The 27,054-nt window shown below is 44.6% G+C and overlaps 1 protein-coding gene across 3 annotated transcripts in view; it reads left to right on the top strand.

Moving 5' to 3' along the window:
• The window catches only part of KLHL14 (kelch like family member 14), a 110,023-nt gene that overhangs the window by 66,764 nt on the left and 16,205 nt on the right, over nt 1-27,054 (top strand). For all 3 annotated transcript variants that reach the window (XM_075584668.1, XM_075584661.1, XM_075584675.1), the window contains exons 4-5: nt 21,663-21,752; nt 23,613-23,691. In XM_075584668.1, coding sequence (XP_075440783.1) covers nt 21,663-21,752; nt 23,613-23,691 — 169 coding nt within the window. The remainder of the gene's footprint in view (nt 1-21,662; nt 21,753-23,612; nt 23,692-27,054) is intronic.

Raw genomic sequence — 27,054 nt, forward strand, 5'->3', positions numbered from 1 at the left:
TCGCATGAGATTCATGCCGTGGGTCTCCGGTGCTGATATTAATGGGTATCAACTCCGGACACCACCAGCATCAATCTGATGCAGGAAAAGTCCTGTCTCGCCACTAATTGTCAACTTCTCACCACCTTCTTGCCAACTTTTACTGGCAGGGCAATTTTGAGAGGAAATCTCTAATCTAGAGCGGCGATCAGCCTCGATAAGCTAATCGGGGCTACTAGAATAGCACGAGTTTGAAAATCTGGCGATAAGTGGCTTGTCACCGCTCGTTTGGCGTTTTTTTTTCTTCTCGACAAAAAAAATTGCAGAAAAGATCTCTTATCGCCGACTTATCGGGGCTTACTGAATCGCAGTAGGCCTTTTTGCCGATAAGGCGGCGGCGAAAAGTGGCTTATCGCTGCTTAGTGCATAGGCCCCTATATGTCATATACATATATTCTGTACACACACTTTACATTACAAAAAGGAAAAATTACCTATTGTGTTAGTGGGGCTACGTACTTAAGTTAACGTCTCGTTACGTCACTAACGGAGCTTTGTGGATCTGCCCCACGGTGTATCTTTTTATACCTCTACAAAAACAACAGTAAAATAGTATTTGAGTAACAACAGCTCTTTATAACTCCAGTATACATCCTGTATACAGCACCCAGCAAGCCACGGACACAATTGGAATGGAAAAGGAAAACTTTCTCTTCTGTTCCAGACATCGGTCGGTCAATCGCTACAGGAGCAATCACACGGAGCCAGAAGATCTAAGACACCATGATGCTACGGACATTCCTGCACTGAAGGTGCCGAGCCGAGATTAAATCCATTGCAAAGTAGAAATAAAAACTTTCAGCAAGTCAATAAATCCCACAATGTACTCTAAAATCTGCAGTGTGTCCCGATCTATTTGTAGACATTATATTGTGAGTAATGGAAGCCACAAAGGTCCCTTCATATAACCAAATATGGGGTGCATCATCATATTCCTAAAAGGGCTCACTTTGTGTCCAACAGGCTAGTCTTTTATGACAAAAGATGTTTCTATGTTGATGTTTGAAGAGATTTGGGGAATAAGAGTGGACAATAGAAGCTGTTATTAATGGGGGGCGGAGTGGTGGCTTCTGTAATTATATCGGTCCAAAATTAGACTTTATGAACACTGCCATTTATTGCAACAATTTATCTATGGAAAAGTGATTAAACGTATTTGTTAATATAACCTCAATTAATAGACCCGCAGTAGGATTTCCATGGTAATTTTGTGTGGTGGTGACAGACCCTTCTGCTCTATAACTCCCGACTACAGTTGTTTATTTTGTAAAGAATTTACCACTTATATTAGGAAGCCTACCTGACATCTTCCTGACATCCTCACATCTCCCCCTGCTGTCTCTACCATAACACCTATGAACTGATGCCAAGAAAAAAACATCCTAGCGGCTTTACTCGTTTTAATAAACCACAGAACCTAAACTACACCAACATCCCAGCTTTAAATGTTTCCAGTATCCCTCTTATTTTGTTAACTATGGTAGCAGTATGTTAACATGTTATATATGTGATACTATAATTTTATCATCTCATCCATTATTTTGCACTGTATAAAAATATAATTATTAGGTTTATTATTATTTCTTGTAAAGATCTAGTTAGTACTCATGCTCCCCTTAGGCAGTAACGCTATTCCTTCCTTTGTAATAAAATAGTAGGCAAAAGTTGGAGTCAGATATCGCCGGATTGCTACCATATGATATTATAAAGAAAGAATCACTACAGTACATAGTTCTAGTATTGTATGGCGCATGGAGAAGTGTAGGTTCATCATAGGTTATGATAATGATCCCTTAAAGTGGACTAACTAGAAAAATGGTAATAGATAAAATAAGATTTGATTTTTGAATCACTTTTCTTCTTCATGTGTACACGTGAGAACAAGATTTTTCAAAAGCTCTGTACACACTATTTTATCTATGAAGAACACTCTATTTTGTCCACTAAGTATTACAATATAGGATAAACTTTTGCCTACAGTAGACTCTCCTAATGTCTTGGTGCCTTTCTATTAGCCGAGGGTTTGAGGATTATAGCCCTAATCCAATAGCTATTTGGGGACCTATGCACTAAAGGGTCATAAAAAATATTGCCAGGCCATTTATATCGCCGTTTTTTGGAGCATTGCTATCACAATATTCAGAAAGCCTCGATTACCTGTCATAGCAAAATTCCCAAAACGGGCGAGTTGCCGCCAGCGATAGGATCGACCCTCTGAAAAGGACTTACCCGGCGATTCATTTCTGCTGCAGAGAGAGCTGCTCAGAGAGAGCCGCCTCTCCCTGCGAAAATCTCGCCCAAAATGTATGTTTTTTTAATATACATTTTCATCCTAGTGTAGATGATCGGGACATTTCCTTCCATAGGAGATACCGGCACCCCATTACGGGGCCTGTATCTCGGGAAGCAGGGGGTCCCCGGACCTCAAACCAACGCCGTTCTGCTTGGAGACCCCCTGCTCATCTACGCTAGGATGAAAATGTATGTTAAAAAATATTTAGTAAACACCAATACACCACCCACCCCCCGTCTCCCCCCCCCCATAGTTTAAAACCATGATTTATTTTTTAACATACAGGATTAATACCCCAGGCACGACGGGTGTCCGCAGGCCCCACAGTGCACCCCTGGGCGGTGCCCACGGGTGTCTGGGGGTCTCCGAGTGGTACCCATTCTGATTGGTTGTTATACACCATGTGACGGAGTCATTTTAGGTCAAGTATGTGACGTCATCCAAAGGGTGTCACATGGTGTACAACAACCAATTAAATTGGAGAATTGTTTCCCACGATCTGATTGGCTGAAATACCACGTGACACGGCCATCTTGGATTTAGTGACATTATGTTAAAGGGAAATGAAGCAAAGCCATTCTGATTGGCTGGCATCATTCCCTTTAAATGAGTCATTAAAAAATAAATGAAATTGGCACATGGTTTTAACAGCCAATCAGATGGCTGTTGAACCAGTTCACGCCCAAATGTGATATCACAAGCCCTATTTGAAGCCGTGACGCCTCATTTAAGCCCAAGAAGACGACGAGACAACATCGGTTGGGATCACTATGGGGTTTTTTGGATTGACAGATGAAGACAGAAGATACAGAAATAATTACAGAAGAAGATAGAAGAAGCTGATTAACGATAGAAGAAAGAAGAATTGGGTTCCTAATCCGGATCTTGATGGTAGATGGCATCGGATGCTGTTTCGGGCCTTCAAGGTACGTGAGCTTCCTATTTCCCCAGGAGTCGGAGGGCCAGCACTTCTAAAGGTAAGTAATATATTGAATATTTGTAAATGTATTTTTTTTAACATGTTTTTCTATTGGATGTGCCTTTTTTTTTCTTTGCACATTGACTGATAATGTATTAATCTGTACCACTTTAGGGTACAAATCAATACATTATTAGGCCAATACTTTTTTGGGGAATTTCTTGCTTTGTATTGATGGTGATTTTTTTCTATGTTTGTTTATTATGTGGATGTAATTGTTTGTCATTTGGCTGGTTTATTGTAATTTTTTAATGCCGATTTATGTTCGTTTTTAATTAATGATGTCTTGTATTGATTAATGCTTTTAAATGGTTTTGTTGACGATATTTTTTCATAATTAATTTCTTTGTTAGTTACTGTTACAATTAATTAATTGTTGTTTTTGTATTAATTAATTGGTTACTGGTACAATTAATTAATTGTTGTTTTATTAATGAATTGCTTTGATTGGATAATGCTTTAATTAATTAATTGTTGAGCTGGTTGGTGTTTTTATTAATTGCATTAGCTGGCTAGTGTTTTTATTTATTGAATGGTGGTGTTTCGGTGGTTTTTAATGTTTTATTATTGTGTCTTTTGTGCATTAATGTAGTTTGATTAGGGTGCCCATTGAGTGCTATAGTGGCTTATCATGCCCATATTATTATATGGGTATGATGTACCACTATACTACTCAATGGGTACAGGGTGGGTATAGTGGGTCCGGGGTGGGTGCTTAGGCCTCCCGAGTGGGTAGCGGGGCAGGGTGGGTTAACCCCTTAATTACTATAGCAGTTATTAATCGCTAAAGTGATTAAGGGGTTGGGAGACATTAGATTGTATATATTATGTATGTATGCTTTCTGGCAACAGAGGACAGGGACCTGCATTATCCTGACGAGGGCGCACTTCAAAATGCAAGGGGTAAGTAGAACTGTACTTATTTACTTTATTTATGCTGGCTAATGTTGTGATTAATAATGGGCAAATAAACTATTATCCATATCTGGATAATAGTTATTTTGCCCATTACTGTACTGTATGTGTTTGGTGGTGGTGGTGGTGGGGGGGGGGTATTTAAATGTAGACCATGTTTTATTTATTTACATACAGGTTTGGTACCGCAGGCCTGCGGGGACCCATGGAGACCACCTGGGGATCCCCGGATGCCCAAGGGTGCCACCGAGGACCCCCGGATGCCCACGGGTACAACCTGTGGACCCAAGGGGGACACCTGCGGGGAAGATCGAGGGACCCCACAATTGTGGGGGTCCTGCAGGGACCACCCGAGGGCCCCAAGACCACTGTGGGAACCACCCGAGGACCCCCGGACACCACCTGCGGACCCACAGGGGACACCTGCAGGGAAGAACCGGGGGCCCCACAGCTTTGGGGGCCCCGCGGACCCGCAGGGACCACCTGAGGGCCCCAGACCCCCGTGGGAACCACCCGAGGGCCCCACACACCTGTGGAGATGACCCGGGGACCTGCGCGTACCACCTGGAGGCCCTCAGCGCCGAGCAGGGACCACCCGGAGACGCCCAGACACCAGTGGGCACCCCCAGGGTGCACTGTAGGGCTTGCGGACACCCGTCGGGCCCACCGGGGACCCCCGTCGGCCTAGGGTATTAATCCTGTATGTTAAAAAATAAATCATGGTTTTACAGTATGGGGGGGCATGGGCGTGGGTTGTGTATTGGTGTTTATTACATTTTGTAATGGTTTATTGGGGACCTAGGAGGTGGGCAGTGGAGCTGTTGTGTGTATTGTTTTTATTGTGGGTAGCGGGGGTGGGTGAAGGGGGTATTAGCACCAAGGATGGGTGTTAAGGCCTTGCGGGTGGGTAGCGGGAGGGGTTAACCCCGTCATTACCATAGCGGTATTATCACTAAGGTAATGATGGGGTTAAGTCTACCCGAAATCACCCCGCAAGGCCTAAACACCCACCAAAGGCCAAATACCCCCTTCACCCACCCCTGCTACCCACAATAAGCCTGGCACGGGTGGGTAACCCCTTCATTGCCTTAGCGGTTAGCCGCTAAGGTAATGAAGTGGCTGTAAGTGCATTTTTCCTGCATCTGATTCATGCCGGGAGTCTCGGTGCTAGTATTAATGGGTATCAGCTCCGGTGACCCCCAGCATCAATCCGAGGCAGGAAAAAGGCCTGATTTTTTTTCTAAGTCCCATCTCTCCGCTTATCGCCGCTCATCGCCAGCTTCTCCCCACCAATTTGCCAACTTTCCCTGGCTTTTGAATTTGGGGAGAAAATCGACATTCTAGAGCCGTGATAGGCGTCGATAACCTACTCGCTGTTACTAGAATTGCGCGAGTTTATGAACATTCCAAAAAGCGGCGATTGGCTATTGGTTTTTAAACAAAAAAAATTGGGCCGATTCAACCTTTTATCGCCCACTTATCGATGCTTACTGAATAGCAGTAGGCATTTTGGGCGAAAAGTGGTCTGCATAGGCCCCCTAGTGCAGAGTTTTCCAAACTGTGTGTCGCGACACGTTAGAGTGTTGGCTGCAGTGTGTAGGTGTTTCGTGGGAGAAACCTCTGAGCGGTGCGCAAACTGGGGCCCCCTGGGGGGGGGGGGCGCGGGCAGTCAGGGCTGCCAACAGGGGGTTTGCCGGGCCGTGCGCCGTCCCTTTGAGAAAACTGGTGACAGACGCGCGCTGAAAAGGGTGACAGACGCGCGCTGGGGGAAAATAAATAAATAAAAATCCCCCCACCTGATTGGTTGGCGCGCAGCCAATCTCTATCCGAGCTGAGGAGGCGCCATTTCCTGCATGGAGCGAAAGGTAAGTACAGCTCCATGCCTCCCTTAGCTCCGATTTAGCCCCCCCCCATGTCCGATTTGGCACCCCCTGGTCCTATTTGGCACCCCCCTGGTCTGATTTGGCCCCCCCTGGTCTGATTTGCCCCCCCCCATGTCTGATTTGCCCCACCCCCCATGTCCGATGTGCCCCCCCCATATCCGATTGTGCCCCCCCATGTCCGATTTGGCTCCCCATGCTCCGATTTGGCCCCCCTGCTCCGATTTGGCCCCCCGTTCCGATTTGGCCACCCCTGTGTGTGTGTGAGTGTGTATGTGAGTGTGTGTGTGAGTGTGTGTATGAGAATGTGTGTGTGAGAATGTGTGTGTGAGAGTGTGTGTGAGAGTGTGTGAGTGTGTGTGTGAGAGTGTGAGAGAATTACTCATAAATGACAACAATCTTGGAAATGTATGTTATTATCTTACAAATCATATATTTTTAAAAATATAAATGAAAGGTTTTCATGAGATATGTTGTGTCCCCATACGTTTCGTTATTACAATTTTTGTATGTGTCCGTATCTGTTATAAGGGGTTAGTTTAACCTCCGGTTTTCTAGTAAAACTGAATTACTGTGTTACGAAATGATGCATGTCTATAAAGTGTGTCTCCAACATGAAAAGTTTGGAAAGCTCCTCCCTAGTGTGTTTACTTGTACAGTACCTTGTTTTGTTAGAACTTGCACACCTTGACCGTGATGTGTCTCTTCCTCATGCAGGCTATACTTAGCCTGTTCCTATTGTACTAATCAGTAGTTGCTGCTCATAAAAATACTTATGTAAACATTCCCATTCATAATTAGTTTTAGGCATACAAATACTGTACATCATACTGTGTATAGTATTATACATACATTATCCTGACACAACAACCCATATGCTTCAAAAATGCCTCAATGAACCCTCTGGTGGCTAAGAGATTGGAAAAGGATTCCACAGTGTACAGTTTTGCAAGTCAGCCATATCACACTAAGGAGCCGTCACCCCGAGCTCGTATAAACAAGCGCTGTGAGATTCTAAATCTGGTTTGAAAGAGCCTCTCCCCTACTCCCTCACTCCCTCCGAGTAAAGTGACCTTTTTAAATGGAGGGAAGTGGGCCTAGATGACAGTCGTGATAAATGCGGTCATGTTCACTCAATAAAATAAGGCCCAGTGCATTTGAGGATAAATCAGTGGAATGTACAGCCCCACCTGTCTGTCTCCATCATTCATTTCCACTGTCACTTTCACAGTGCCTGATGGATCACAGTTGCTGTAAAATTAGACAGCCTTTAATCTCATTTCTTCCTGATTAGCTTCTCTTTACCCTTTCCCTCTAACTCACTGACTGACACGCTAGAAACTCACACAGCCGCAGCCACGCTGCAGGGCGGATTACAAAAGTTATCTTTAACCCCTTTGCTGCTGGAGTGGATCCGCAACATGTCACAGACCCCCCTCCAACAGTGACTTGTTTGAATAAAAGGCAAAAGGGTCATTGCAATCTGGCTCCTTTATGTATTTCTAAGATATATTTGCAGGAAATATAAAATATTGCCTTTTGGGTAGAAATACAGCATGTGAACACGATTAAAGCAGAAATCTCCAGCAAATGCCTTATTTTATTAACCTTACCTGAATCTGGGGGGGGGGGGGGGGGGTCACACAGTGAGCTGATCTTGGATCCCCTGAGCTCTGGCGACTGCCCATTTGGCAGTAAAATAGATGTAACAATTTTTTTTTTAAATCTCACTTTCTATTGGTCGGGGGAACGAGCGCTGATCCCGTGATCATTTTCTGTCCACTGGGAGAGTATTATTGCCCTTCATCACTCGGCTGGTCCCTGGATAACGGGGGATCATGTGCCTGCCCTGGGGGGAAGGGGGGGTTGGAAGGGGGAAGGGGGGGTTGGAAGGGGGAGGGGTGGGGGGGAAACCCACTAAAATATCAAGACCAGCATGGGTTGCTGCTTAAAGCTAAACTGTACATCACTAAGTAGATATAGGCTATTAACATTTTATTTATGTAAGTGAAAGTGAGGTGGAAATATCCGTTAATGCTTTCATTCCCATCTTCCATATTGACTGCTTTCTGTCTCTTTCTCTGTCTTCGGGCCCCTGTTCAATGTGCTGTGACGCTGTTTTCTTCCCGTCATTTCTGCTGATACAGCAAAGCACTAAACTATGAAGCTTTGCGCTCTGTCCTAGATTTGCTAGAGGTCAATTATGCTGCGTTAAAAATGACCGTAAAAAAATAAATATTGGGGATTGCGGCATGATATTGGGGGAATTCCGCAGCATTTACTCAGAATGTAATATTCAGATATCCCATCCCATTTGTATGCACCCAAATAGCGGTAACTCTGCGTTAATGACACCAGCGGTACATCTAACCGCATTGAAATCTGCGATAATCATCGCCAGCGACGCAGGTGTGTGGGGTGGGGAGAGATATCACACGTGGGTTTTTTTATTATCACAGGGTTATGTAATAGGCCTTTCAACAAAACCATATAACATATACTTATTTAACCCTATGATGCCTGAGGCAGCCCATGTGGATTGGCACAGAAGGGGTTAACTTCCAACACCCTACAAATAAAATACGACAAGCATAACATTTCTATGGGAAAATGTAAAGCCTTTTAGTAGTTTCTGAGGGTTCAATACATTAGTAAATTCAACTAGATTGACCCAACGAGGGGCAGGGGATTGTGATTGGCAATGTGTTTTGGCGGTAGCCCGATATCGCCAGATATTAAGAGTTTAGTGACTACTGTGAATAGGTAATTAGCCGGTAATTCTTCATTTGCATATTCATTTGTGATACTGTCATTAAATGCAACGCTCTTGTACATGTAATTAGGCGATACATAGTCATTTACATGCTAATTAGCAATCCTGGCGTTTAATTTACCTCACACCTCTTGCTCTGATAAAATGAGAGCTGTCCCTGCGTTATTTAAATGTTAACGCTTTGGTAAATATGGCGTTAAAAATAAAAAAAATTTTGTTGCAATTAAGATACTGTATCAACATCAAAGTTTAGTAAACCCAGGCCTGTGAATGAACAGCATTGGCTAATTACGGCAAAACTAATTGACTTATATGGGCCATATGGTGCGTTAGAATTATCGAAATTGATAAGAATGTGAACGCCCTCCCCCATAAATCTGAACACTGACACCATGTCTACACCTTGTTGTTTATTTATATTTATGGGCAAAACATACATTCATATTTAATCTGGACTAGCTGAGAGACCCGGCGTTGCCCGGGAGTCACACTGTCCCCCCCCCCCCCTCACACACACACACTGCCCCCCCTCCCCCACACACACACTGTCCCCCCCTCCCCCACACACACACTGTCCCTCCCCCCCACACACACTGTCCCTCCCCCCACACACACACACTGTGTCCCACACACACTGTCCCCCCCTCTTCCCCCCCCCACACACTGTCCCCCACCCACACACACACACTGTTCCCCCCCTCTCACACACACACCTGTCCTCCCTCCCCGACACACTGTCCCCCTCACACACACACACACACACTGTCCCCCCCCTCCCCCACACACACACTGTCCCCCCCTCTCCCACACACACTGTCCCCCCCTCCCCCACACACACACTGTCCCCCCCCTCCCTCACACACACACTGTCCCTCCCCCCCACACACACACGGTGTCCCGCACACACAAAGCCCCCTCCCGTGTTACAGGACTCACAGCACCGCTCCTCTCTCCCGCGCTCCTCCGATTGTCGCGCGCCTGGCCCTTCTCTGCTCTCCCTCCTCCTGTCCGGGGAGCGCTGCGCACGCGCCCCCTCCCTGCACCTGTGAGCGCGAGCCGCCGGGAAACGTGCAGCAGGGAAGGTGCGGGGCCTTTCCGTGTGACGGGGGAGAGTGACGGCCACCGGGAGGGGGGAAGGTGCGGGGCCTGTCCGGCTGATGGGGGAGAGTGACGGCCACCGGGAGGGGGGAAGGTGAGCTGCGGTCCGGGTGACGGGGGAGAGTGACGGCCACCAGGGGGGGGGAAGGTGAGCTGCAAGGGGGCCGGAAGCAGTGGTGTGAATGTGTGAGGCCAATGAGAGGTGTGCGGGGGCGGGCCAAGGGGGCCTGAAGCAGTGGTGTGAGTGTGTGAGGCCAATGAGAGGTGTGCGGGGGCGGGCGGGCCAAGGGACCAATGAGATTGCCGCTAGGGACAGGGAACACACCACAGACAGGGAGACATACATACAATGATTTCACAAATATATAGTAAGATTCATTTATTAAGCAAAAGGATATAAACTAGGGTGTGTGTTAGTGTGTTATATAGATATATTGGGGTGTACGTATCAAACTCTCGGGGCTGCAAAACTGGAGCAAAAACATTGCCCCAGAATAGTGTCTCTTAGGATACAATTGGCTTTAATGTATGGATATCTTTATTTATATAGCGCCATTTATGTACACAGTGCTTCACAGCAGTAATACATGTGACATAATAATATAACACATACTGTAGTGGGAATAAACGTTTCAGAGATAACAGTAACAATAGGAAAGGGAGTTCCTACCCCAATGAGCTTACAAGCTAAGTGTTAGGAGGGTGTTATGGTAAGTGTGTCAACAAGGGGTCAGTGCATCTGAGATGTATAGCATCAGCCAGTGGAGCTACCCATATTCTTCGTTATAGGTGTGTGATTTTAGATAGGTCTTAAAGGTAGAGATAGAGGGTGCCAGATGGATATTGAAGGGAAGGATTGACATTCCAGAGGTGTGGGGCAGTGAGAGGGTTTTAGATGCAAAAGGGGTAGACGGAAAACATCCTTGAGCAGAATGCAAGAGATGAGCAGGTGTATAGCGATAAATTAGGGCTGATATGTGAGGAGGGGCAGAAGAAGAGTATATAGCCTTAAAAGAGAGGAGAGAAATGTTGTAAGTAATACAGGATTAGATAGGAGAGGGATTTCATCAGGAGAGACGCTGAGACAGATTTAGGAGAGAGTAAAGTGATTCTAGCAGCAGCGTTGAGGATAGATTGCAGGGGAGACAGGTGAGAGGCAGGAAGGCCGGACAGCAGGAGTGTGACAGGGTGAGTGAACGTCACCAGCCATATACCTGGCAAACCTATCTTTAGGCTTGCAGTGCAGCAGTGACGAGGTTAAGTTTCAGTTGAGAAGGGCTGCTTAATTAGTCTGACCCCAGCTGCATAATCAAGGTGTTTTAAAACCCCCAGGCTGTACAAACATGCAAGCTAGCTCGTCAGGAGACAGGACTGAAATACTGAAGAGATTGCTGCTATAAGGTCTGTTTTTCAAAGTACATGTGTGATGAACTGTCTGTCCTGCATGCTGAAGCGAAGCTGCCTTGTTTTCTATGCTGAAGAGAAGCTATTTTATTTTTGTCTGCTGAAGAGAAGCTATTTTGTTTTTGTGTGCTGTATATTTTTAAGCCTCAATAAAGAAGCCTTATCAAGAGAACCCGCGTGTGTGGTTGTATGTACCCTGCAACATATGGTGTCAGAAGTGCCGGGATTTTGAGAGGCCCCTTCAGTTGAAGGGCCACACACACACAAATGAGAAAAATTGAAGAATATTTAAAAGAGTTTCTGTGCGAGCAGACCAGACAGCCGGGACTGTTAATGCAGGAGCAGACCAAACAGCAGGGACTGTTAATGCAGGAGCAGGCCCAACTACTATTGCAGCTGCAAACCCAGCTCCTAACCCTGCAGCAGGCAGCACAGGATGAGCGGATGGCCAAGCTGCTGACCCAATTCCAGGGGTCTGCCAGTCCAGAACTTGCGAACAAACCCCCGGTCCTCCTGAGGAAAATGGCTCCGAACGAGGTTCCAGAGGCTTTTTTACTGACATTTGAAAGGGTTGCCGAAGCTGAGGGACGGGCTGTAGATCGCTGGGCAACTGCTTTGGCCTCGCTCCCCATAGGAGAAGCCCAGGCCTCATATCAGGGCCTCCCAGCAGATCAGGCAATGGACTACCAACAAGTAAAAGCCGCCATACTGGATCGCTTAGGTCTGACCCCAGAGACCTACCGGCAGCAGTTCCGGAACCTGAAGTACACCGCTAAGAGGAGACCCCGGGTCCTCGCTCAGCGGTTATTGGACTTGTGTACTCGCTGGATACAACCCGAGGAGCGCACTAAGGAGGCAATTCTTGAGCAAGTGGTGTTGGAACAATTCCTACAGATAATACCCCCTTCCGCACGCTCGTGGGTAAAACGCCATGCTGCTGAAACCCTAGATTTGGCGGTCTGACTCGTTGAGAACTTCCTTGGAGCAGAGGATCAGGCGAGTGCCCTGGACCCGACGGATCCAACTTCACCAGCACTTGCGGAGACCCAAAGAGGGAGATTGGAACAACGGGGAAACTACGGCCACTCCATGCGCAACCGCCAAGTGCCACGAAAGGAGCAGTCCTTCCAACAAGGAAAAAGTAAAAACGCCTAGCACCGCCGAGACCCTCATCCCCTTCCTGATGTTGGCTTGTCGCCAAGTGAGAGGAACTTCCAAGTACGTCGCACACAGGACCCACCAGATGCCTGGTCTCCAGTATCCGGTCCAGCGGAGCGCTATCCACGGCCCCTCCTGCGAGGGAACCCTCTCCATGTTCCGCCTGCGGAGAACAAGGCCACCGGCATGAGGACTGTCCACAGATAGATTGTTCCTTCAGCAGGACCGTCGCCTCGGCCTTCACTGTAGAAAATTACAAGCCCTGGCTACTTCCAGCCCAGGTTGGGGGAAAAACGTCTAGGCCCTTGTAGATTCAGGCTCTTGGAAAACTCTGGTCTTCCAGGAACTGTTACCGCCTAACGTGTGTTCTTTTGACTCTCCATGGAGTATAGAATCTATACACGGCGATATAAAACGGTATCGGATGGCCAAAATCCGGCTACAGGTAAAAGGTCAGGAGGCCTACCTCAAAGTAGGAGTCGCTTCTTGGCTCCCTGCCCCCGTTGTGCTCGGCCGGGACTGGCATTTTTTTTCGGACCTAATGGCTCCAGTCTCTCACGGGGAGCCTTATTCTATGGCTCAGGAGAACCCTGGCAAACTGTTCCCCTTCTCGGCAGACCTTTTTCCCAGTAGACACCGGGTTCCAAAGACTCGGAAGCAAAGACGCTCTGACAAACAGGACTGGTTGCAGAAATCTGGGTCTCATGGTGACCATTCTAGTAGCCAGAAGTCACAAGTGATGGCTGGGGATGGACAGAGTGAGGGGGATATGGGCCTTGGAGATTTACCAGACCTATACCACCCTGATTTTCGCCAGAGGCAAAGGGAAGACCCAGTCCTTGCTAGACAGTATGATAAGGTGGTAAAAAGTGCTGAGCAGATATTGAATGCACAGGGGGTGATAGTATTCCCCCATTTTGAATTATCAAATTATATCCTGTATAGGGTGAATAGGCAGACACAAACAGGGGAGGTCACCAGATATTGGTTCAGAAGACGTTTGTTAAATCTGTGTTCACTCTAGCCCATACTGTCCCTTGGGGTGGTCACCTTGGCAGGGATAAAACATTGGACCGTATTTCGTCCCGATTCTATTGGCCAGGGATGCATAGTGATATTGCTAAGTTATGTGCGGCATGTCCGGAGTGCCAGCTAACTAGTCAGAAGGGAAAAAAAACAGCCCCTTTGGTTCCTCTACCCTTGGTGTCAGTTCCCTTTGAGAGGATTGGGGTAGACTTGGTAGGACCTCTAGAACCTTCTACGAAAGGACACAGGTTTATTCTTGTAATAGTTGATTATGCAACAAGATATCCTGAGGCGTTCCCCCTGAGAACAGCAACGGCGAAGCAAGAAGCCAACAAGTTGTTGGAACGGTTCTCACGGGTTGGACTTCCCCAGATTATGTTGACAGACCAAGGTACAAATGTTATGGCTAAACTGATGCAGGATGTCTTAAAATTACTAGAGGTCAAGTCTGTTCGGACATCGGTCTACCAATGACGGATTGGTGGAAAGATTTAACCAAACTCTAAAAGGGATGCTGAGGAAATTTGTAGATTCAGAGAAGAGAGTCTGGGATGAACTTCTCCCTTTTCTGCTGTTTGCAGTGCGGGAAGTTCCCCAGGCCTCCACAGGATTCTCTCCATTTGAACTGCTGTATGGCTGCCAACCCCGGGGTATCCTAGACCTCCTAAAGGAGTCCTGGGAGGAACAGCAGTCCCCTTCTAAGAATACCCTGCAATATGTATTGGACCTTAGGAAGCGCCTAGATGTGGTCGGGCATTTTGCTAGGGAGAATCTTAGATCAGCCCAGGACAGTCAGGAGAGACATTACAATCAAAATGCTCGTATGAGAGTGTTTCACCCAGGAGATCAGGTGATGTTGTTGTTACCCAGTTGTGAGAGCAAACTCCTAGCCAAATGGCATGGCCCATTCGAAGTACTCCGCTGCACGGGTGATGTGGATTACGAAATCGCTTAACCAGGGTCCAGGAAGGGTAAACAAATTTACCATGTGAACTTGCTGGAAGATGCAGCGGTCTCTATTCAGCCACCCGGTGGAGGAGGAAACGGACTTGGGTCCTCAGCCCCCACGGGAGAACATCGTGGGTGACGATAAAATCCCAATTGGTAGACAGTTGTCCTCTGAACAAAAAGGGGATTTGTTAGCAATAATTACACAATTTCATGATGGTTTTTCTGATTTGCCAGGGCAAACTAATTTAATTTCACATGTGATCGAGACAGCACCTGGGGTAAAAGTACGTTCCCGTCCTTATAGGTTGCCTGAAAGTCGTAGGGCCCTGGTAGAGAAGGAGGTACAAGAAATGTTACACTTAGGAGTGATTGAGGAATCATGCAGTGAGTGGTGTAGTCCACTAGTTATGGTCGCTAAACCCGATGGGAAGGTAAGATTTTGTGTGGACTTCCGAATGGTCAATGCGGTATCCAAGTTTGACGCATATCCGATGCCAAGGGTGGACGAGTTAATTGACGCCCTTGGTAACGCGGAATATATATCCACGCTGGACTTAACAAAAGGATACTGGCAGATACCTTTAGAGGAAAAGTCCAAGTGCAAAACAGCCTTTGCCACTCCCATGGGTTTATACCAGTTTGTGACAATGCCATTTGGACTGCATGGAGCCCCAGCCACATTTCAGAGACTCATGGATAAAGTGCTGAGACCCCATAGGGCTTATGCCGCAGCCTACCTAGATGACATTGTCATTTATAGTAAACACTGGTGGGCCCATTTAAATAGGCTGAAAGCGGTCCTCAAATCTGAGAGGCATGTGCCTTAGGTAAGGCGGAAACCAAATACTTAGGGTATGCAGTGGGAGGTGGAAAAGTAAGGCCACTAGCCGACAAGGTAGTTGCCCTGAAAGAAGTTCTGACCCCCCAAACAAAAACGCAGGTACGCTCTCTGCTGGGTTTAGCAGGGTACTATCGGCGGTTCATCCCCAACTACTCGGAAGTTGCAGCCCCATTAATGGACCTCACAAAAAAGTGTGCCCCTACACAAGTGGTATGGTCAAGGGAGTGTCAGAGAGCCTTTGAGGACATAAAAAGGTGTCTATCAGAGGGTCCTGTCCTTAGAAGCCCAGACTTCAACAGGCCTTTTGTAGTGCAAACTGATGCATCAGAGATAGGGCTAAGGGCAGTGTTGTCACAACAGTTTGAGAGAGTGGAACATCCGATCCTTTTTCTGAGTAGGAAATTGTTCCAGAGGGAAAAAAACTACTCAGTGATTGAGAAGGAATGCCTCGCAGTAAAGTGGGCAATCGAGGCTTTGAGGCATTACCTGGCAGGAGTCCATTTTACTCTGGTGACGGACCATGCTCCATTGAAGTGGTTAAATAGTATGAAGGACTCCAATGCTAGATTGACCAGGTAGTCTATGGCCCTCCAACCCTTCTCATTTGAGATTCAGCACAGGCCTGGAAAAGAAAATGCAAATGCTGACTTCTTTTCTAGAGAAGGGGTGGATGGTCGGGCTTCAGCCGTGCGTGGCCCCAACCACACACTAACAGGGGAGGAATGTGACAGGGTGAATGAACGTCACAAGCCATATACCTGGCAAACCTATGTTTAGGCTTGCAGTGCAGCAGTGACGAGGTTAAGTTTCAGTTGAGAAGGGCTGCTTAATTAGTCTGACCCCAGCTGCATAATCATGGTGTTTTAAAAGCCCCAGGCTGTACACACATGCAAGCTAGCTAGTCAGGAGACAGGACTGAAATACTGAAGAGATTACTGCTATAAGGTCTGTTTTTCAAAGTACATGTGTGATGAACTGTATGTGTCCTGCATGCTGAAGAGAAGCTGCCTTGTTTTCTATGCTGAAGAGAAGGTATTTTGTTTTTGTATGCTGAAGAGAAGCTATTTTGTTTTTGTGTGCTGTATATTTTTAAGGCTCAATAAAGAAGCCTTATCAAGAGAACCCGCGTGTGTGGTTGCATGTACCCTGCAACAAGGAGGTTGCAAAACTCGAGACGGGAGAGAATGAGGGCCTGCATTAGAATTTAAGCAGTAGAGGATCAGAGGAAAGGGTGCATCTGTGCAATATTACGGAGGTAAAATCAACAGGTTTTAGTTACACTATAAACGGGAGAGGAGAAAGTGAGGGAGGTGTCGAGTGTGACCCCTAGGCAGCAAGCTTGTGATTCTGGGTGTAAGATAGTGCTGCCAACAGTGATGTAGAAGTGGGCAGTAGGGCCAAGCTTGGAAGGAAATATGAGGAGATCCGTCTTGGACATGTTAAGTTTGAGTCGGCAGAGGGCCATCTAGGTTGATATAGCGAAAGACATTCGGAGACTTTGATCTGTTCAGCAGGTGAAAGGTCAGGGGTTGAAAGATAAATTTGTGTGTCATAAGCATAGAGGTTATAATTGAACTCTAGAGATGTGATAAGGCCACCTAGAGAGAGAGAGATTGATGGGGAGGAGGTGTTAGCAAATGAGACACTGAAAGTACGATGGGAGAGGTAGGAGGAAATCCAGGATACCAAGAGTATGGAGAATTTGAAGTAAAAGTAGGTTTGTTTAGCCTGGGAAAGGACAGAATAATAACTTTATTTTATATAGTGCTTTTCTCCCAATGGGACTCAAAGCGCTTCACAATTACAGTATAGTGTGTGGCGCGGCATCAAATGACGTCGCGGATGTCACGTGACCCCGCCACGGCATTTGACGCGTGTTGCCTTGGCGACGTGTGACATCACATGACCCCGTGGCGTCATTGGACACTTCGTTTGCCATGGCGATGCTTCGTTGCCATGGTGACGCGTTGTCGAGGTGACGCGTTGCCGAAGACCCGGCTGGCAGCAGGTGAGTTACAGAGACCTCGCCTCCCCCGGCATTTAATTGAAATGCAGTGGGGAAGAACGCGGGGCCTCTGTAACCGCCCAGGCCCCCCCTAGAAATTCTCCCGCCCCCCAGTTTGCGCACCACTGCTGTACATAACCCACACAGATGTCTGAGTGAAATGTACCTTTGACATATTTCCTGGAGTCTATTTACTGTGTCAAAATCTCCTACCTGCTAAACCGAGCAAAAAGCTGCTCTAGATTTATCAAAAATATATATTTTAAAAGCAACAGGACTTTTTCTCTGTGATACTGTACATTTTGATCACTTTTTGCTGTAGTTTTGTACACAGTTTGCAGCCGTTAGTCTTTGATAAACCTAATTACACCAGTAAAATAGATGCACCTGAGACATGGAGGAGAGATACAGTACACAAGCCACTGGGCTGGGTTAAGGCGCAGCAATTACTGTATGTTTGTGATACCGAAATATCCTGTGACCTTGAGAAACTAATCATATAGCTGGGAGTCTTCCAGTCAAAACAAAAATACACAATCAATGAATATGTCACAGAAAGATTTAAAACCCAAACTGTAGCAAAATAATACGATTTACTTGTAAACCAATGTCCTTGGCTTTTAACTGTTTCTCTAACTAATGCAAATATTGTGGAACTGTTGCTATAAATTAGTGTATATATATATATTTTTATTTTGGGTTAAACAATATGGTATGGGTTTAAAAGACAGTAATTTAAACATATGTATACAAAGTAGTTAACAAATAGGTAAAGACAGATTCAGTGGGTAAAAAAGTCCCCTGTCAAAACTGTTTACAATCTACCATTTGGGAAATACATGCATCTACTCTTGGAGCACGGACCTATTCATTATTTAGAATAATGCACAGATGTGTCCAGTGCTAGGGGATAATGCAACAACCTTGCTTTTTTATTGATAATATTCCAGTATTTAAAATTATATATAAAAAAAAAAAAAGGAGTCTTTTGTATTGGAGTAAAAGTTTGATAAATCCTCCCAAAGCCTGGCTAAGCTTAGAAAGCTGGTAGCATCAAAATGATAAAAATTATCATTACACATTCCATATTGCACAACTGCGTTTTGCAAGAGGAAGATAGTAAATCATGTGAAATGAGAGATATATGACTGGAGAAAAAAATCACATGTGAGTTAGGCTGCCTTTCTCGCTTTGGCAGAAGTTTATAGAGAAAGAGCTGGCCCTGTGTCATATTGATTTCCCACTGCACTGGTTTCCTAAGTGCTCTGCTGATCCGTGTCCAGCAATAAATTCCCTGCCTCCACATGCACATCGCTTCCCTCTTTGTCCTCACCTAGATTTAAGGTGTCCATTTGATGAGACGAGCAAGGACATCCTTTTCTGACTAATACCCCAACCACTTTACATGATATGATAGCTGGGGGTTTGTGTGTATTGATGGATTTGACGTGGCATCTATGGGCAAATACATCATACTGCCTGGGACAAGACTTTCGTCCCATAGCTAAACTAATCCTAATACATTAAAGCATATTTTATTTATTTTCGATTCCCATGACAACTGTAAACATCATGAATATGTTTTGTTTGAGGGATGTGGTGATGGGAGAGGAAGAGCCTGTAGTGCTGTAGCAACAGAAAGAAGGTCTTTCCGAATCGGTATATCTGTTTGTCCTTGCCTGGGAAAATGGCAGCTCCATTCAATGGAATCTTTCCGAGCTAGTGGCCTTACAGCATATTGAATAGAAGACAAAGACTTCAGCTAAATACCTACAGCATGTGACACTTTAGAGCTTCTAAATTGTGTGACGTTGTGGCTACTAATAAAGTACTCCTACTGTCTGACTGAGATAGATTAAGACACGCCGGTGTTGGTCTTCTGCTGGATCATATGTTTTTGATTGACTTCTGAAAGACATTGGGATGTTATTTATACATTTATGAACATGAAGAAGTTCGACCAAAAAAAAAGAAAAGAAACAAATTGAAAGTCAGCCAGTGTTCATTGAATAGCTCATATATTAGCACCGTTTTCTAACAGTTTTTTGAGACAGTAAAAGTAAAGTCGAAAGGATACTTTTAATGGCTAAGTAACTTAGATTGTGGCACATTTTGCTGTCCAGACAAAGGCCATGAGACCTGCTCACACATTTGAACAACAGACAGGACACCTGCTGTATACCACACACACACACATCAGAAGTATAACATTATAGAATCCTTCACCTGCTTCATCTAATATTGCACAAAATGCCCTAAGCGTGAATTCTATATAGCTGAAACAGGACAAACATAAAGAAAAAGAATAAACATGCATCGCATCAACATTAATTATAAAAAAACCCACCTGTGTTGGAACGTCTGTATCCCCAATAATATTATCAAGGACATGAAAGCAACAATTATCAAGAGGTATTTCCGAACACAGAGATAAAGAAAAACATGGGAGTCTAAACTCATGCAAACTTTTGATACATCAAATACAGGACTCAACTTGGGTATAGGATCCATGTGTAATTATGCTATATAAATAAATGTTTACATTGTACCTTTACTTCAATGCAAATGTACTAAGTAATGAGGTATCCCAATATACAGCCCTGCTTCTCTCTAGCATAGTCCAGACACCTCACAAAACAACATTGTAATTCCCAATCACTTTTCCTTTTTTCATTGCTGTGAGACCAGAGCTAATAGTGGTCCCCTGATTTTTAAGACCCTGCCCCCCACCCCCACCTTTTACTTTCCAATTCTGAAGATATTTGTAGATTTTTTTGTGTGTCGGTTTTGAGACAAAAAAAACTACAAATATGGGGGGGGGGGGGCATTGACGCTGCGGCTTATCTAACCCCTGCTCCCAGGGTTTAAGCTCACTCCTCCCCACTTTTTAAGTAGCAGGTTTTTCATACACCTGTGGAACACTGGTCCACGGAGACATTTCTCCCTCCATTGCAAAGGTAAATGAGAATTTTCACAGTTAATGTTAGGACCTGCAGAGTGGTCGTGGCGTGGCTGCAGGCTTAAAACACTTTGGCCAGAGAGTTTAACTAAATGACCCTTACTTCTGAGAAGACATACAGATAAGTATTTAACTATATATTTTTGTCATATTGCATGTAGCATTCAGAATTTTTGTCTTTTGTTGTAGTAATTTGGTCACACCCAATATCACTCCTTTTGACACAAATATATATATGATATGATGTAGAGCTTGCAGGGATTGTGTAAGTTTGTACATTATAGAGGCAACAGATCTCTGAGCATATTTATGCATATTTATGCTCCTTTTGCAATAAGGTTTGAGTGCATTGATTTGTGGGTGCTTCCGTCAGGATACCATCCTAGGGATCATTTGTGTGTTCGCAATCTCTTTCCCCACTTTGCACATAGCTTCTATATGCATTTTTTATGAACATATATACTGTAGGTTGAGCGATCCTTTTGCTGTTTGTCTTTACAACTGTTTTTAACCATTAATTATCACTTCTAGCTTACTTATTGTTTTGTCTATTCTATGGATTAACATGGTACTAACCTCTATCGTAGAAGTGCGCAAACTGGGGGATGGGAGGGGTGGTGCGGGCGGTTTCAAAGGCCCCGCACTCTTCCCCAAGGCATTTAATTTAATTCCGGGGGATCGCGTGAGGCCCCTGCAACACTCCACTTACCTTGTTTCAGCCGGCTGTGTGACGCGTCGCCATGGCAACATGGGGCCATGTGACCAGACTTCACATGCGTCAAATGACGCTGCGGGGCATGTGACATGATGTCATATGACCCCACAGCATCATTTGACACGGATGAAAGGTAGGGGGGCGGGTGCCTTACCGGGGCCAGCTGGACAGGGGGGTGCAGCAGGAAAAGTTTGCACTCCCCTGCTCTATCGAACCATTTTTATGATGTTGAGATCAGATTTTCTTGTTGCTAAAATGTGCTGCCTATCTATAAATCACACCACCCTGAGGAAGGTCTCACAGTGAGACCGAAACGTGGGATGTTTATGGCTGTTCCAATCAAATCTTTTTGACTACCATCATTGCAGCGCTGGGTCTTCTTTTTCCAATTTGGTTTAGGTGAAGTATCTTTAGATTTTATTGTTATAAATTGTGCACATGCTTTTTTACGACAGTTGCTAAGTTGAGGTGTGCTTACAATCCACTATGTACATTATATATACATGGATCAGATACAGAGAGAAAAAGAAGAAGACTTTGATTAGACCTATTTCTTATGTTCTCATATCTGTTTCAGGTATTTGCATGAATTGACCACAGCCTCACTTAAAGTATTTCTTTTTCAGTTATGCCATACAACAGTGCCCATCATTGTGTGGTGGAAGTGGAGAACTTCTTGTTTGTCCTAGGAGGAGAGGACCAATGGAATCCTAATGGTAAGACAGCATGTACACTGTGACTGTATTTTAGAGCTTCGTATTAAACCTGTGTGTATTACTTATAACAGTAATACTGTTTAAACCTTGTATGCTTAAACCCACACGTTTTATGGTATCTTTGTACATTTACCTATGTTGTAACCTAGGAGAAAGGTAGATGTTTGTTCTAAAACTGTAGCTACAAGCATGGCTATTTTGTCTAAGGTCTGAGAGCTAGTTTTTGTCTAAGGTCTGAGAGCTAGTTTTGAAAGTGGACAAAGATTATTATTATTATTATTATTAATGCAGAACACATTTGAACATAAAACCAAACATCTTTCCTATTTCTCCTTTTGATTAATCCGTTCAATTATAAATCATCCTCCTGCTTTTTACAAACCCTTTATTTATCCCCGCCAGGGTTAAACATATACAGTATTTGCATCAGTCTTAAATTGCAGTAATAGTTTATTCATCTATTTCTCAAGTATCTATCATCTAGAATGATGGCAATACAGGGAAATATCAGCCCAAGATATTTCATTTAAATCTTATTATAACTAAATTAAATCTGACCAAAGACATGAGGAAGTTATCAGACCATGTTAAATTGCAGCGCATCCAAATGCTGGACTGAGTCATTCTGAAAGTACAAAATACATTCATATTTAAAAAAGTTGACTTGAGGGCAAAGCATAAATGTGAGCCCTTAAAACACATATTAAACTGATTTCAAGCACCGCCGTTATGACATGGTTGTATGGTGGATGCCCCATTCTATACACAAAGAGAGTGGACCTGAAGCATGTGAACAAAGGTTATTTAGCAATTAGGATGATGGGGGCAGAATGCATAAAAGTTTACTCTTAATACTCAGCTCATACAAATTGAAACTGTGTGTCTATGAGCCATAATTACATTTTAATGTTCCCATCACTTGGCCAATTCAAGGTTTAAATATCCAATCCTATGGTCCTAGAATTATATTTGCATGCTTTTTTATATACATGTTCACTTCTTAAAATTGACACAACTTTGCAGTACATTTTTTTATTTATACATTATATCGAACAATTTTTGCTGTACAATTGTTGCATAAATCTGTAGCTATGATTCATAAAAATATAGTTTGTGTTATATATTCTTGGGTTATTTTTGTTCTGCTGTCCAGAATAAGGCTGGCAGGTTTTAAATTAAAAAGCCATTACATGTTTAATTGATTATGATACAAAAGTAGTTGAGTAATTTCACTCGGTTGCAACTCCAATACATCTTGTTAAGTTGCCAACCTACATTCTAACATGGCCACAACTGATGAATAGCATTATAAAAACCTTGTGCTTATTGGTATTGGGTGTGCATGATTCACAAATTATAGTGCATTCTCACACCCAACATTTTTAATATAAAAAAAAGTTGCAAGTGTATATAAAGAGCTCAGTGCACTAACTGTTTCTAGGCATAAATATGAACAAAAGAAGAAAAAACATATGAGGGCACATCTTGACCTTTAAAATTAAATAAATGAACAATTTCACCTTAATAAAACAGCGTTTTTTAATTACATAGTTTGGCCAAAAGATTAGTCTACATACCACTTCATGGAACCCAAATAGGGCAGGTCCTGAAATGTGCCTGCACCTGTTGCAGCTCGTAAGTTCAATGACCCTTACGTCATATTACGTAGAGGCAGAATTTCTCACTACAAGCCTGAAGGTCTCAGTCACACTTTCAAGCATTATGTACTTGTAATTCTACCCTGACTTCTTGTACTGTATGTGTATAGCAATGCTGTACAATGTCTGGTTAACATATACCCTTATATTGTATTGAGAGGGACCGTAATTCACTAGTTGAAAGCCTATTTCTCTTTGGCAGGAAAACACAGTACAAACTTTGTAAGTCGTTACGATCCAAGGTTTAACAGCTGGATACAGCTCCCGCCCATGCAGGAAAGGTAGGATAGCTTTACTGCCATGTGTCACCTATTTTATAAATTCTGTACATTATTTGTATTCTGGGGGGGGGGGTGGATGATTGTTTAATGGGGGGATTCGGATGCTTGTTGAATTATGATGTACTCACACAACCTACACTAGCAGGGAGAATATACAGTATGGGAAAAATAGACAAAAACGGATCCTACAGGCTTATCATAGGCTCCCTGCACCAAGCTCAAACTTGCTTTCTAGAAAGGGAACAGTGTGTAACTCTTACTAAATCATCAGGAGGGTCCTTTCTTAAGCGTTCTCATAAAGTTTTTACATTGGTACATTATTTCTCCTTAATGTATTGTGGATTGCTTGCAAAACCTGAATGAGCCAAAGCTTTCTCTCAAGCTAAAAAAGAGCCAATTGTGGATGGTTTGCAACCTTAATGCAAAAAGGTTCACACATCTCTAATTTTGACCAATTCCTGAATCTTTTAAGGAGATGGGTACAACTTCCATGTTCTGTCCAGTCACCTAAAAGTTGTACTATTTGCAGTTTAAAAGGGGGAAAAAAATGACAATTGGAGACATTTTTTGATGATGTGGTTCTTTTAGTAAATTGGAAACAATGACCCTTGAAGGACCATAAGGATGGTGAATGTCAAGATAATTTATTATCATTAAATGATCTGCTTCATCTTTCAGTATGTCATATGGACAGGCAAAATTTCTTCAATGTCCCCAAATTAATGAAAGCCGGTTACGTGGTTAGTATGCCATGACAAACCTTCTGGGGACATAAGGCACCTCACGGCCCATTCAAGTATGAATGCAAACGATTGTAATACCACTATTTTTTAGTACATAAGTGTTTTAGTGTGATGCATATTTGTACTTGAACAAGGAATACAAGCCTGTAATAACCACCCAGGTTAATATAGGTTCCCATATGACTAGTTCACTAAACCAGAAAAAGGAAAGGCCCAATACTAATATCCTTACACGAATAAAATATTTGACTCAATAAAGCCACATGTGACAAGATCAATAAAATTGTACTTAGAGTGACACTGTATAAATATTACTCTTTCCAGGAGTACAGAAGGTGCAAAGCAATAAGTCCAATAGTCTGGAGGTGCTGCTCCTTTGTTCAATAGAGAAGTTCACCCAAATCCACCATAGAAACTATTATAAAAAAAAAGGACAGCAAGAGCGCAAACTCCACAGTGTAGTATTTTTTTACTTAAATGAAAGGAGCACATACAGGTGCACTCACAAGCAATGTAGAAAATCAGCATTAAATGTTGTACTTAGCAGATATGAGCGCCTTTGGTGTGCAGGAAAATCCCCAGTCCTGCTCAGTTGCGTAGCTAGACATGTGCGGGCCTCTGGGCAAAAAAAATTCATGGCCCCCTCATGTGTCTCTCTTTTCTCCCCCTCATGTCTCGCTCTCTCTTTGCTCTCTCGTCTCTCTCTCTCTCTTTGCTCTCACTCTCTCTCTCTCTTTGCTCTTTCTTTTTTCTCTCTCCCTCTTTTTTCTCTCTCTCTCTTTGCTCTCTCTCCTTGCTCTCTCTTTGCTGTCCCTCTCTTTGCTGTCCCTCTCTTTGCTGTCCCTCTCTTTGCTGTCCCTCTCTTTGCGCTCTCTCTCGTGCTTTGCTCTCCCTCTCTTTTTTCTCTCTTTCTGCTCTCTATCTCTCTCTCTCTTCTCACTCTCTCTTTTCTCTTTGCCCTATCTCTCTTTTTCTCTTGATCCCTCTCTCTCCCCTTTCTCTCTCGCTCTCTCTTTGCTCCCTCTCTGCTCTTTCTCTTCTTTCTTTGCTCTCTCTCTTTTGCTCTCTCTCTTTGCTCTCTCTCTCTGCTCTCTCTTTTTTCTCTCTTTGCTCTCTCTATCTCTCTCTCTCTGTCTTTGCTCGCTCTATCTCTCTTTGCTCTCTATCTTTCTCTTTGCTCTCTCTCTCTCTTTGCTCTCTATCTTTGATCTCTCTGCTTTCTCTCTTTGCTCTCACTCTCTCTTTGCTCTCTGCTCTCTGCTCTCTCTTTGCTCTCTCTCTCTCTTTGCTCTCTCTCTCTCTTTGCTCTTTCTCTTTGCTCTCTCTTTTTCTTTCGATCCCTCTCTTCTCTCTCTCTCTCTCTTTGCTCTCTCTCTGCTCTTTCTCTTCTTTCTTTGCTCTCTCTCTTTTTGCTCTCTCTCTGCTCTCTCTCTCTCTTTGCTCTCTCTCTCTCTTTGCTTTCTATCTTTCTCTTTGCTCTCTCTCTCTCTCTCTTTGCTCTCTCTCTCTCTTTGCTCTTTATCTTTGATCTCTCTGCTATCTCTCTCTTTTCCCTTTCTTTGCTCTCTCTGTTCTCTCTCTTTGCTCTTTCTCTCTCTATCTTTGCTCTCTCTCTGCGCTCTCTCTTTGCTCTCTCTCTCTTTGCTCTCTCTCTCTTTGCTCGCTCTCTTTCTCTCTCTGTTCTCTTTCTCTCTCTGCTCTCTTTCTCTCTGTTCTCTTTCTCTCTCTTTGCTCTCTCTCTCTCTGTGCTCTCTCTCTGTTCTCTTTCTCTCTCTTTGCTCTCTCTCTCTCTCTCTGTGCTCTCTCTCTCTCTCTCCCTCATGTCTTTCTTTTCCCTCTCCTGTATCCTTTCCTTTTCATGTCATGTCAGTTTTTACCCCCGTGATTTAACCCTTCCCCTCCTTCTCACCTTTCCCCTTTCCCAGCCTGTCTCTCAAACTGTAGCTCCAGCCCCACGCTGCACTACTTAAGACCCCGCCCCCTGATCTACGCCCCTGACCTAAGCCACCACCTATGGAGGCTCTGCAGAGGAAGACATTTCCCCTCTGTCCTTCTTAGGCCTCGGGCATGGTGCCTCGGGCCGCACTGATCCGCGCTCCTGCTCTGCCTCGCCTGCTCAAACAGGAGTTTTTTTGCGTCCTGGCAGGCGAGGCAGTGAGCGCGCTTTGGGGGCGTGCGGAAGCGGCTGCTAAAGCCGCGCTGATGACAGATGCAGGGGGTAAGTGCATCTGCTCAGCACGACTCAGCACGGCTGGCTGTACTATGTCCCAGGCTTTACTGCATCTCAGGGCCCTGCCCCCTGACCCAGGCCACGTCCACCTGCGGAGGAAGGGATTTCCCTCTGTGCTTCCTTCCTGCATCTCAGGCCCCGCAATGTGCCGCCGACAGAGGGGGAGAGCGGGTCCCCCAAGAGTGCGGGCGCCGGGCTTTGCCCGGGCTATAACTACGCACCTGGTCCTGTTACACCATGTGCTTGCGTCATGACGTCACACCGTCTCCATCTCTTCCTATTGGGCTGCTCTGCTCCTCCAACAAAAGATACCTCACAGCAAAGGCCAAAAGAGTTACGCCTATGCATTTCGAGGAGAATACCTCTTCGTCAGGGAATATAGCTCTCATG

This window comes from Ascaphus truei, chromosome 2 (genome assembly GCF_040206685.1).
Source record: "Ascaphus truei isolate aAscTru1 chromosome 2, aAscTru1.hap1, whole genome shotgun sequence".
Lineage (NCBI taxonomy): Eukaryota > Metazoa > Chordata > Amphibia > Anura > Ascaphidae > Ascaphus > Ascaphus truei.